Source organism: Hyperolius riggenbachi, chromosome 5, assembly GCF_040937935.1.
Source record: "Hyperolius riggenbachi isolate aHypRig1 chromosome 5, aHypRig1.pri, whole genome shotgun sequence".
NCBI classification, from domain to species: Eukaryota; Metazoa; Chordata; class Amphibia; order Anura; family Hyperoliidae; genus Hyperolius; species Hyperolius riggenbachi.
In genome coordinates this window covers 41,833,864-41,846,694 of record NC_090650.1, presented here as the reverse complement: position 1 = coordinate 41,846,694, position 12,831 = coordinate 41,833,864, and the positions used below count along the sequence as shown (strand labels likewise).

Here is a 12,831-nt window from a genome sequence, read left to right as displayed (position 1 = left end):
GAGGCATGTTATTGTGCACAGAGCATGCTTCTGTCTGTGTCCTATTAAGATTTAAAAATGCTGCCTCGGGTTCTGTTTAAGAACGCTTGTCTCTGGGACACTTTAAGATCCCTGTTAGCCCATAAAAAGGATTAGCATCTTAAGAGGGACAAAAAGAGGATACCTCACATATTTCATATATTTTAATGATAGATGGATTGGTCAATATTTTGGGGCTTTTTGTTTCAGGAAATAGAACATTAGTAGCAAAGAAAAGAGTCTCATTTTGTTTTCCAGTACAGGAAGAGTTAACAAACTTCAGTTGTTATCTATGCAAAAGAGCTTCCCTGAGCTCTTCCACCCAACTTGGATTAAATATAGTCCTGTTTTCTGAAGCACTGACTGCCAAGAAACAGTGAGAGACAGCCCTGAGATAAAGTTATACTGCAGGAAAGTTCAAAAGGGTATTATTTCTGCTTTGCTTTATAGCTTAAAATACAGAGTGCGGTTTGTACACTACAAATATGACAGAATGATGCAATGTTATAAAAAATAAATCTATATACGGTAACTGAAAATACAAATATGAGACTTTTTTTCTTTGCTACCAAAGTTTTATTTATTATCCGTACTACACATACAATTCATTATATCGTAAGTTTTTTTCGGTTCAGATTTTCATTAACTACTTGACGACCATGCACGCGGCCGTTCCCTGGGAAACTGTAGCCCCAGGACTTGACACCAATCAGCGTTAGGCGGTCCTGGGGCTGCCGCCGCGGCCACACCCATTGGCGTTAGGCGGTCCCCAGGTAGTTAAAGAGAACCTGAACTGAATATAAAAAGTCAAAATAACCATACACAGGTCATACTTACCTCCCGTGTAGTCTAAGCCTCAATCTCTTTCTCCTCTCCTGCATCCTCTTTGTCCACTGTGATCAATGGAATTCTCTGTCCTCCATTTTAAAAATGACCATTACTCCATAACAGCTTCCTGGTCAGCACACTGTTAAACTGTAATAGCAGCCACCTGAGCCATAGGGAAACATGGACATTACCTTGCTTATTCAGTTGTAACTGACAGCTGCTGATCTATAACTGACAGCAACTGGTATATTTCCGTTCTGACAAAATATTGTCCGAACTGGAAAGGATCACTGTAAGAAGAAAATGGTGAGCTTCTAAGAGGAACTCACGGTGAGGTTAGTATGTAATATTCATTTGCAGGCACAAATGTTTATTTTAAATAATTTTACTCAGTTCAGGTTCCCTTTAAGAAAAAAATGGCTTTCTATTGTTCTACAAGTTTGTAAACCATTGGAGAACCTAAAGCTAGCTATACGAAAAGTATGGCCTGATATGATAAGACAGATGATCCCTCTCTGACATTACCTTGGATAATGATGAATTCCTATCCAGCTTATGAGAACCACCAAACCCTGTCCACGTATATCTAATAAAAACTGATTGCTCTAAGGTGGCACTTACCTGTATCATTGTTGATATCGTTTAGTAGGTATAACTTGTAATCCAACGTTTCTGGACCATGTATGGTGCCTTTATCAAGGTAAAGGCTCAACAGGCCAATTCAGTCCACAGCACGAGCATCGCTTAGAACGAAGGTCATTCCACCTGGTGTCCAGGCACCTATGCTTTATGGCAATGTGCAATCTGCAAGTGGCTGCTGCGGAATGTGTGGAAGCAGATTGCGCATCACTGTAGAGCACATGCTGTGGACAGCCTTGACCTATGTCCATAGCCGGCCTTTGACCTGTGCGACCAGAGCAGTCGCTCAGGGCACCGGCTTCCAAGGGGGCGCCTAATAGTTGGTTACCTATACTGAGGGCACCTACACCTGATTTCCTATACTGGGGGCACCTATAGCTGGCTACCTTTACTGAGGGCACCAATACATGGCTACCTATACTGGAGGCACCTATGCCTGGCTACCCATGGGGGCGATGGAGACCTTCAACTGACTTTCTATACTGGGGGCACCTATGCTTGGCAACCTATATTAAGGGCACCTACACATGAGATCGGGGGGGGGGGGAAGGGGGCATTTTTTTGGGGGGGGGGGGGGGGCACTGCTGCTATAACGCGTGGTGCAAGTTGTCGGTGCTGTGCCATCATTCTAAATGGGGGGGGGGCGGCTAACTGTCCCACTGATTGTTTTTATTAATATTCCTGAAAGGTTCTAGCCTTCATTATTAAGTATATTCAGGATAATGCACTCTTTCCATCCATTAGTGGTTATTAATATTATTTTTCCTATTATACGTATGTGACGTGTCACAGAGATCTGCAGAGATCTGAGCATTTGGCGTAATGTGTCACGACGTCAAAAAGGTTGGGAACCCCTGTCCTAGGAGATATCTCAGGAGAAAAGGTGAATTGCATACGGGCCTGTGTGTGTGTGTGTGTGCGTGTGTGTGTGTGTGTGCGTGTGCGTGTGTGTGTGTGTGTGCGCGCGCATGCGTGAAGAGGATGAAGGGGGGGGGGGCACAAAAATCAGGCTTTGCTCAGGGCGCTGTGAAACCTAAGGCTGGCCCTGCCTATGTCGTCCCTAAACTACCTATAATAAACAATATCAACCATAAGGTGGAACTGGTATTTTCTCTAAACTTGTTGAAGATAGGTGGTGAAATTCACCTCAGTACCTAGCGACCCCACCCTAGCTAGGACCACTGGCCGCAGTGTGTGTGAGACTCCCTCTAATCTGGTGAGATTTATCTCTGTCTTTGTATTGGCCAGGTCTGGAGTGGGACTGAAGAGTCAGAGGAGTCCCTCTTGTTATCAGCGTGCGGAAATTCTGCTCCAGGCCTCGTGGTCTCTCCAGGAAGTGATGTGAAAATAACTTTCCAATCACAAGACAACAGTGCAAATGGCTTCTCGGCCAGCTTCACCAGCAGTAAGTATGACAATGCCTGTTGTGATCATAAAATATGTACAGACCATCACAGCATTAGAAAACCCAGGAACATGATGGAATGGCTATGTGTGCTTTGGGCACTTGTGTTCAGCAGAGAAGATCACAGTGGAGGGTGGTGAACCCGGCAGTGAGCTCTGAAGCCAAAATGATGCTTTTCGCTGACAGGGAGTCGGCAGGCTTTCCTCGCCTGTGCAAGCCTGGCCACGCGTATCCTTCTTCATGTTCCTGTCCTGAATAGAGTCCTACACAGGAGCAGGAGGCTATTGCAGACGGGAATGCGAAGAAGAATACTCGTGGCCGGGCCTGTCAGCGAAAACTAAACTAGCTGGCGGCGGGGAACCGGAGGCTCTGTGAGTGACTGCCAGTACAGGGGATGGCTGCAGAGGGCTGGTAGAAGCCCCAGGAAAGTAAAACTGATTTTTATTCCTGGCTTAAAGGATACTCGAGGTGACATGTGACATGATGAGATAGACATGTGTATGTACTGTGCCTAACACACAAATAACTATGCTGTGTTCCTTTTATTCTTTCTCTGCCTGAAAGAGGTAAATATCAGGTATGTAAGTGGCTGACTCAGTCCTGACTCAGACAGGAAGTGACTACAGTGTGACCCTCACTGATAAGAAATGCCAGCTATACAACATTTTCCTAGCAGAAAATGGCTTCTGAGAGCAAGAAAGAGTTAAAAAGGGGAATTTCTTATCAGTGAGGGTCACACTGTAGTCACTTCCTGTCTAAGTCAGGACTGAGTCAGCCACTTACATACCTGATATTTAACTCTTTCAGGCAGAGAAAGAAAAAAAGGGACACAGCCTAGTTATTTGTGTGCTAGGCACTGTACATACCCATGTCTATCTCATCATGTCACATGTCACTTCGGGTGTCCTTTAAGTGTCTCTTTAAGTGTCCCACTTTCTTATCTCAAAAAGTTGTGAGGTTAGATTTAGGTGTCAATAAGGGGATATAGGAGCGTGTGTATATATACACCGTCGGTGAGTTGGGCGCAAGGTGAGCTGAATGATGGCTCACCCTGCTGCCGCATTAATTCCCGGCTGCGTTAAATACTATTCCCGCTTTGAGCCGTCACAACTCGGAGGGAGGAGTAATTCAGCGTCTGGCGATCGCCGAAACCCTGAATTTCCCTCACACGCCCCGCGCACTATAGCGTTACTACTATATCGGCGCCCAACTTCGTGTTCGCCGCTGAGCGCTGAAACTTCCTGCTTTGGAATAGGACGGGGGTTGTTAGGGTTAGAAAATGGTTATGGTGAAGTATTTAGGAAGTGATTAGGAGAGTAAGATTAATGTTCTGATTTGTACATACGCTCGATCACCATTGTTGTACAACGGGTGATCTCTGAAAGCTTGCGAACTGGAGATCCGGAAGAGCATACTGTAACTAGCCACACTTGAGCTGTTTGGATGGAGCAGTTGTTTGTTTATCATTTATATAAACGACTAACACCAATTTAAGAAAATTGTACTGTAAATGGGCATCTTTGGTCACGTCCATACACATTTCCCAGATGGCCCTGGGCGGGGTTCTTCCTTAAAGGGAAAATGAGGTTAGAGGGATATGGAGGCTGCCACATTTATTTCCTTTTAAATAATGTAACGTTGAAGCCAGCATCATCCAAAGCTCTTTCACATCGTTTATTACATCAGACGGTCATCATAAATACAACGTTTCGGAGCAATGTGTAGCTCCTTTGTCAAGCTTTTAAACAATGCATATTGCCTGGCTGTCCTACTGATCCTCTGCCTTAAGGCGGCCACACACCATACAATTTTTTTAAATATCTGTTCAATTTAAGAATTGCAATCAATTTTTCTGACTGATTGTACCATTTCAAAAATCTGACCAATGTACCACACACCTATGTTCAATTTTTTCCTCAATTATGATAAAAATGATTGGAAACTCAGAGAAAATTGCTAGGGTGTGTATAGTAATAAATTAACAATCCAACACACACCATACAATTTTTAGTCCAAATTGAAGAGAAATATCTGGCATTCCGGATCGATTTAAATCGAAAAAACGGGAAATCTGATCGGATTTTTCAGTCGAATGAAAAAAAAGCTTTATATTTTTTCAAGAGATACAATCGTTTTTATCGAATTACTGTAAAATCGGATCATTTTATTGTATCGTGTGTGGCCACCTAGACCTTTTAACAAGCATGCAGCAGATCAGATGCTGTGACTCAAGTCTGACTGGAGCCACAGGGGAGTAACAAGAGGAGGAGTGACTGTTTTATGACCCTTGTGACATGTGACAATTTTCTGACTGAATTACTGTCAGGACTATTACTTCCAGCATGTCCAATCTAATTTCCAATCAATTTTTCTATCGATTTTTCCTTCACTTCTATGAAAACTCGTTTGAAGAATCCTTTGGAAATCAGACTGGATGCTGAAAATATTCGATCGGACAGTAAATCTGTCAGAAAATTGCATTGTGTGTACCCAGCATAAGGCCGTGAAGGGCACCAAGAGGAAGCAAGAGAAGGGGTGTAAACGTTGGGGGGCCATCAAAGTTTTGCTTGTAAGATCAATAGGACAGCCAGGCAACTGGAATTGTTTAATAGGAAATAAATATGGCAGCCTCCATAAATATGGCAACTGTAAATATGTTGGCTTCTAGAAGGAAAGGCTCAGTGGGCACTTGTTGAAAATGAAATTGTAATGTAAATAATTCTTGATATTTTTCAGGGTGTGGTGTGAACTTCACGAAGCCAAACGGACGAATTGCTTCTTTAAACTATCCAAACAACTATGATAACAATTTGAACTGCGAGTACATCATCCAGGCGGAAAACAGCATGTTTATTGTGCTGAGCTTCCTCAGCTTCGAGCTGGAATGTGAGTGCCCTTCCGTACATTACACTTCACTAACAATGCGCAGAATTAAATTTCCACAGCACTGGAGTTCACATTAGAGCAGGAGTGTCAAACTCAAATACAAAGAAGGCTGAAATTGTACACTGGGACCTAATCACGGGCCAACTTTAATGTCTACAGGCCACCTTCTACTCTGATAAAGTTCCCAGGTGTCTATTGGTCCTCCCTCCCCTATACAATTCCCTGATGCTCTAGGGCTTCACCTCCAATATAGCATCCCTGGTGGTCTAGAGTGGGCCAAACATAATGCAAGGGGGGAAACCACTTGGGGGCCAAATTTAATGGCTCTGAAGGCCAGATTTGGCGTTTCCATAAGCGCTCATGAAAGCCTACTATATGGAAACGAGCCCTAAAAGTGACCCGAGCTCCAGTTTTAGCACCCAGGCCATATCAATAGCACATCAAATATGCTTGCCAATAATGTGGCTCATTAATAAGAAAAATCCCTTCAATTATACCCCTCCTTTTTACATTTGAGGCCAGTTTCACACTGTAGACTGGCGGCAGCGATGCGGTGTGTCACTTCTGCTGCACCGCCAGAAACAGGCCTTTGGGGAATACCGTGTTACTACGCGGTATTCCACATCTAGTATCGGGCCAAACAGGAAGTGACGGGTGCTTGTGGTGACTTCCTGCTTCGGGGTATGCAGAAGCTTATTGTAGAAATCCGCGCATGTGCGCCGCAACGTTGCGTTAGGATTTTTTTTTAAATTCCCAGTGTCGCCATAGACTAAGATGACTTCCGGGCCGACGCAGATCGCCGCAGAAGACGCGCGGTAACGTAGTTCTGGACCTGCAATGGGGATGCGGCGCGACGTGCTGTAACGTGGAAGTATGAAACTCTCCATAGACTTTCACTGCATGGCGGTGGGGCGTGGTAAAAATACCACACTGTCCCTGTGTGTAATGACCCTTAAAGTTTAGCAGGAAGGCTTCTGTCATGGCCTGCCCAACTGCCGAAATTTCAGGCAGATAAGGACTGACGTCATTATTTTATTGCACACATTATCAGAGAGCAAACAAAAGCTTTCATCAGATGGGGGTAGTGGGTATATAGGACACTGTGCTTCAAAGGGTTTACAGAAGTCACAGATACTATCTTCACACCTTCCACTGGATAAATAATGGGCAGCTAGAAGGGGAGCTTCTATAGCTATTAGAAACCAGGAAAAAAAGTGGTGCTTGTTCCCTTAAAGGAACAGCTCGACAAGCAAGAGCAGTGAGATGTAGCAATGCAAAACAGACAATCAGAAATGGGCTTTCATTGACTTCCTGTGGTCATGGAAGTTGCCATTTGTGACAAAGGTTTTGTAGAAGTTGCTATGGCTGTCATGCTTATCCTGCAGCATCACTGCTCAGTCAGTCAGTGGGAAGAAGTGAGCTTACAGGTTGGCCTGTCTGCTTTCAGTGCACAGAAGGCTGGATTTATACTGTTTCTAATCCTAGGCCAACATTTTCGTTGCTCCCCATCCATGTGCAATAACACCCCTCCCATTCCATGTGCAGCCACCCACCCCCATGTGTAAAAGTAGCTGCAGCCTCTCGTTTATGTACATCACCCTTGCTCAGCAGCCCCCCCCCCCCCCCATGTGTTGCTCCCCATTTGGCAGCCTCCCTTTTTCATTTGCAGCCTCCTTTTCCACATTCAGCCAGCCCTGTTCCACGTACCGCTGCCCCTTTTGGCAGGAAACGCCCAAGGCCTTAGCCTTTGTGCCCTTTTCTAGACACACAGCCCTGAGTACACATAAAATATGGATGTTTAATGTGTGCACCTCAAAATATTTTCTGCGTTCCCACTCGCTATATGCTGCTATAGCGTAGCTATATACGCTATAGCAGCATATAGCGAGTGAGAACGCGGAAAATCAGCCGCGTTCCCAGCCTGTCGGCGGCTGTCGCCGAACCCGGAAGTAGCCGCCGGCGGGGACAGGACGATCGGAGCGGGGCTGCGAGGGCACCATCCAGCTTCAGGGGGCTGAGGGATGCCCCGGGTGAGTAAATGTCATTTTTTTTTTCCCTTAAGTATTCCTTTAAAGGGGAACTGAAGTAAGAGGTATACGGAGGCTGCCATATTTATTTCCTTTTAATCAATACCAGTTGCCTGGCAGCCCTGCTGGTCTATTTCTCTGCAGTAGTATCTGAATAACACCAGAAACAAGCATGCAGCTAGTCTTGTCAGATCTGACTTTAAAGTCTGAAACACCTGATCTGCTGCATGCTTGTTCAGGGGCTATGGCTAATAGTATTAGAGGCAGAGGATCAGCAGGGCTGCCAGGCAACTGGTATTGCTTAAAAGGAAATAAACATGGCAGCCTCCATAAATCTCTCTCTTCAGTTGTCCTTTAACCTGTGGCACTACTACTACTACTCCCCCCCCCCCCCCCCCCCCCAAAAAAAATGCAAAATGCCTTGTGTCCAGGCCCGGATTTACCTCACAGGAGCCTATAGGCTGGCACCCTAAACTTCAACCCCAATGAACCTGCAACCACCTGCCGAACCGCACCACAAGTGTGCTGTCTAGCCCAGCTTTCACTTCTCCCTTACTTCCCCTGCCCGTTACAGGTAGCTACAGGTGCCCCTTAGCATTAGGTAGCCAGAGGTACCCTCAGTTTAAAAAGCTAGAGGTGCCCCCAACTGAAGGGAGATCTGGTCAGTGGAAGCTGAGAGCTAGGTGAGTAACCGCTCATTTACACTCCGCTCAGGACTCTGCATAGGGAAGGAGGAAGGGAGAGAGGAACTTGGGAAGAGGAGTGAGCCGCCTTTCCATAATCATCTGCCTGTAGGCACGAGCCTATAGTGCCTCCTGGTAAATCCTTCCCTGCTTGTGTGTCAGTGTAATGAATGAGCACAAGCAACAATTATGCAGCCACAGTGTCCTCAGATCTCAGGGGGCATCATAATAATGACACTCATCATCACAGAGCCATTTAGACTTGTTTCAGCATATTTATGTTATAGCTTCACTTATTCCTTCAGTCAGTTGGTGATCTGCATGTCTGCTCAGCATACAATGACTTCCTCTGCTCGTCCATTGCATCCTGTTACTGACACAGAGCCAAGAGAAGAGCTATCATCTGTACAGGCTACACAGCATGTATTACATAATGACCTCCATATTATGGAAACACTAAGCAGATCCCAGGCTTTTTAAAGGGGAATGCTGCCCATGTCCCCAGAAATGAATCCAGCCATTTCCAAAAGCCTGGTTTTATTTAGCGATACATCTCATTTTCAAATGATCTAAACTTTTTCCAGCTTCCTTATACTATATGTAAATATAAAGCTGGTCTTTAGACTGCACTCTGTTAACTCCCGTTTCTGCTGTGGGCTGTACAGTGCTCGCTTTCAATCACAGTCAATCATTCCTGACATCACTAAAATCTGAATAGGTGAAACGATGAAATCAGAAAGGGAAGAAGTAGGGATTTGTTGGAAAGAGTTTGTATGTTCTCCCCATGTTTGTGTGGGTTTCCTCCGGGCACTCCGGTTTCCTCCCACATCCCAAAACCATACAGATAAGTTACTGACTTCCCCCCCAAATTGGCCATAGACTGATGGAAATTTACAAACAAAAAAAGAGGAATAATAGTTTATATTGCTAAACTGCAAAATTATTATTACTGTATTATTTATATTATTCATCATATCTTCATTAAAAGGAGTATCCTATGACCAACCAAATGTTGTGGCCAACTCAGCGACTATTGACATCAATAATGGCATATAACACCAACCATGGATCAACAATATCAATAGTAATCCTATATAATAACCCCCCCGTGTCTCTGCGTCCTGTCCCTGTGTGTGTGTCCGTGTGTTTGCGCTACTGCGCATGTGCCGTAGGGACAGCCTGGGACAGGAGCAGGATGGGCTGGGGGAGGGGCGGGTGTGAGTGTGCGGCAGGTGCATGCCCGAGCATGTGGCGGTGATGACAGACCTAGAGCCCGTTTTTAAATAGGCTAAGGTCACAAGTCAATAATAATATCCATTTCACATTATAATATCTCTGTCTAAAATAGTACAAAAAGGCTTTTGACTAATATTGGTGACTGAATGAACAAGTAAGTGCACAGCAGATGATCCTATTGTAAATTGAATAAAGCCAGTACAGCTATTAATATAATATATATGGTACTATTACTAGTAGTACAGCAGATATAAGTCAAATTGCTACTACTACTACTACTACTACTACTACTACTACTACTACTACTACTACGTCTATTACTATATCACTACAACTGGTCCTACTACTACTACAATGTCTATTACTATATCACTACAACTGGTCCTACTACTACTACAATGTCTATTACTATATCACTACAACTGGTTCTACTACTACTACTACTACTACTACGTCTATTACTATATCACTACAACTGGTCCTACTACTACTACAATGTCTATTACTATATCACTACAACTGGTTCTACTACTACTACAATGTCTATTACTATATCACTACAACTGGTCCTACTACTACTACAATGTCTATTACTATATCACTACAACTGGTTCTACTACTACTACTACTACTACTACATCTATTACTATATCACTACAACTGGTACTACTACTTCTACTTCTACTGCTAGTGCTACTTTTACTGATTCTACTGCTACTATTACTATGACAAATAATGCTGCAAAGTCTGCTTCTAATATTACTAGTTCTGGTGCTATACTACTCCTTACATTCCTACTACTACTTCTATCACTACTGCAATTGGTACTACTATTACTACTTCTGCTACTATTATTGATTCTACTGCTACAGTTTCTGCTACTACAACTAATACTGCTCCTACTGCTGCTATTAGGAATAATTCTCTTGCTTTCGCTACTTCTATTATTAATGGTAAAACTGCTACCGTAGTATCACTACTGCTACTGCTTGTATGGCTACTACTATGACTACTACTACTTCTATTGATTTTACTACTACTAATTCTTCTCTGCCTGCTGCTGCTATTGCTACTAATACAACATGCCAGCCATTGTTGAGCCTCTTCCTACTCTTGGTATTTATATTAATACTAATATTAGTGCTGTTACTGCTTCTACTGGATAATTTAGTTTTCTTCTGTTTTCAGCCAGCTCATTCTGCCTTAAGGACAATGTGAAAGTATATGGCAGAGCGCCCCCTTCAGGCAGTCCTCTGCTGGAACAATGTGGCAATACTGTCCCTGCACCTGTCAGCAGCAGAGGAGCCATGTCAGTTAGTTTTACCAGCGATTCTGATACCACCATGCATGGATTTTTGGCAACCTACAGAGTGATCCGTAAGTATTTGGTTTACCCATTGCTGTGCAGAACAGTAGAATGTTTTGCTATGTACACACTATGAGATTTTCTGCTCACGCGCGTTCCCTGCAGTAAACAGAGCGGGGCCGTGGGGATCAGCCTGCCAGCTGCGATAGGAGCTGGCAGGCTGAAATACACAATAAAAACGAGCATAGTTATGTGTACGGCGCTGTGATCTAGCGCAGCACTGTACTGAGGACATCCCTGTCACTTAAGTGTCCCTCCCAACGGCTCGCAATCTAATCCCAAACATAGGCTTAGTGCCGGCACTACAAGTAAGGCGAAGGGGGCAATTGCCCCCAGAATCCCTGGGGGTCTCCTTTGCCAGTCAATGTCATCCTGAGGCGATCTGTCCCTGCCGCAGCAGCAGCCAGATCATTTGGCTGTGTGGTCTCTGGTCTGCCTGGGCTGGGTGCGGCCGTGGTGCGAATGGCATGTGGGGAGTCAGAGAGCCGAGACCATACATACCTGATCCTCCGAGAGGTGGTGTCGGTGGCTTCCTGATCTCTATGGTTCCGTGACTCTGGGCTGCATACACGCCGCGGCCATAACACGGCGCTCTGCCTATACTTGGGACACCACACAACCTATGACAAGAGACTGGGAATTAGAAATTTTGCTGTGGGGAGACCGGACCAGTGGGCTGGCTGCTGGGGGATTATGTGATTGACTTTGCCTTAGGGTAGGTGGCCCCCATGCTGCTTAAACCGGCCCTGCATAGGCTGATGCCTATTTATGTGTAGTGTATGTATCGCAGTCTAGGGCTAATTTCAGAGGGGGGGAGACCACCAAAAGAAAGCTCTATTAGTGGAAAGAAAAAGGGGTAAAATTAATTTGTTTGCTAAGTTGTATGACTGAGCAATAAACCATTAAAGCTGTTTACTGGGGATGGGGGGGGGGGTGTTAAATAGAAGATGAAAAATTATCTCCTAGGATAAAAATCAGGATAAAAAGGAAATTGCATATGGGCCCAGGTATTTTTTCTACTGGCTTTGGAACACGGAGTATACAAACATTCTGCAGAGATTTATTATGTATAAATGATTTAGTCAGTGTTTGCTCATTGTAAAATCTTTCCTCTCCTTGATTTACAGTCTGACATTTATTACATGGTGACATTTTTACTGTTGGCAGGTGATGCAGCTGCTGTTTTGGCTGTTAGAGACAGCTGTAAACAGCTATTTCCCACAATGCAGCAAGGTTCACAGACAAGAAACTGCCAGAAGTACCTCGCTACTCAGAGCTTCTTGTGGGAGGGGTTTCACCACAATATCAGTCATACAGCGCCCCCTGATGGTCTGTATGTGAAAAGCAATAGATTTCTCATGTAAAAGGGGGTATCAGCTACTGATTGGGATAAAGTTAAATTCTTGGTTGGAGTTTCTCTTTAAGATGAATTTCAGAATGTAATTCAGGGAGAGGGAAGGGTGGAGAAATAATTTACAATGGGCAAACTCTGACTAAATATTTTATAAAGTAAAATTGTAAAAAAATAAGCAATTTTAACAGTTCCATTATTTTCAGCACACTTCCTCTTTTAAACGCTCTCTTTTTCAGCCTGCGGCGGAATATATAACAGAACTTCTGGTGTTATAAGAAGCCCAACTCATTCCTTCACCGACTACCATAATGACATGAACTGCACCTATCTCATCACCGTGCCGGAGGACAAGATTATCGAGCTCAAGTACGTCGCCAGATCTCCAGAAC

At 44.3% G+C, this 12,831-nt stretch overlaps 1 protein-coding gene across 1 annotated transcript in view; it reads left to right on the top strand.

Annotated features, from left to right (window-relative positions):
* CUBN (cubilin) overlaps positions 1–12,831 on the top strand; it is a 298,563-nt gene that overhangs the window by 251,542 nt on the left and 34,190 nt on the right. The window contains exons 55-58 of the mRNA XM_068238249.1: positions 2,734–2,890; positions 5,627–5,776; positions 10,911–11,099; positions 12,679–12,808. Coding sequence (XP_068094350.1) covers positions 2,734–2,890; positions 5,627–5,776; positions 10,911–11,099; positions 12,679–12,808 — 626 coding nt within the window. The remainder of the gene's footprint in view (positions 1–2,733; positions 2,891–5,626; positions 5,777–10,910; positions 11,100–12,678; positions 12,809–12,831) is intronic.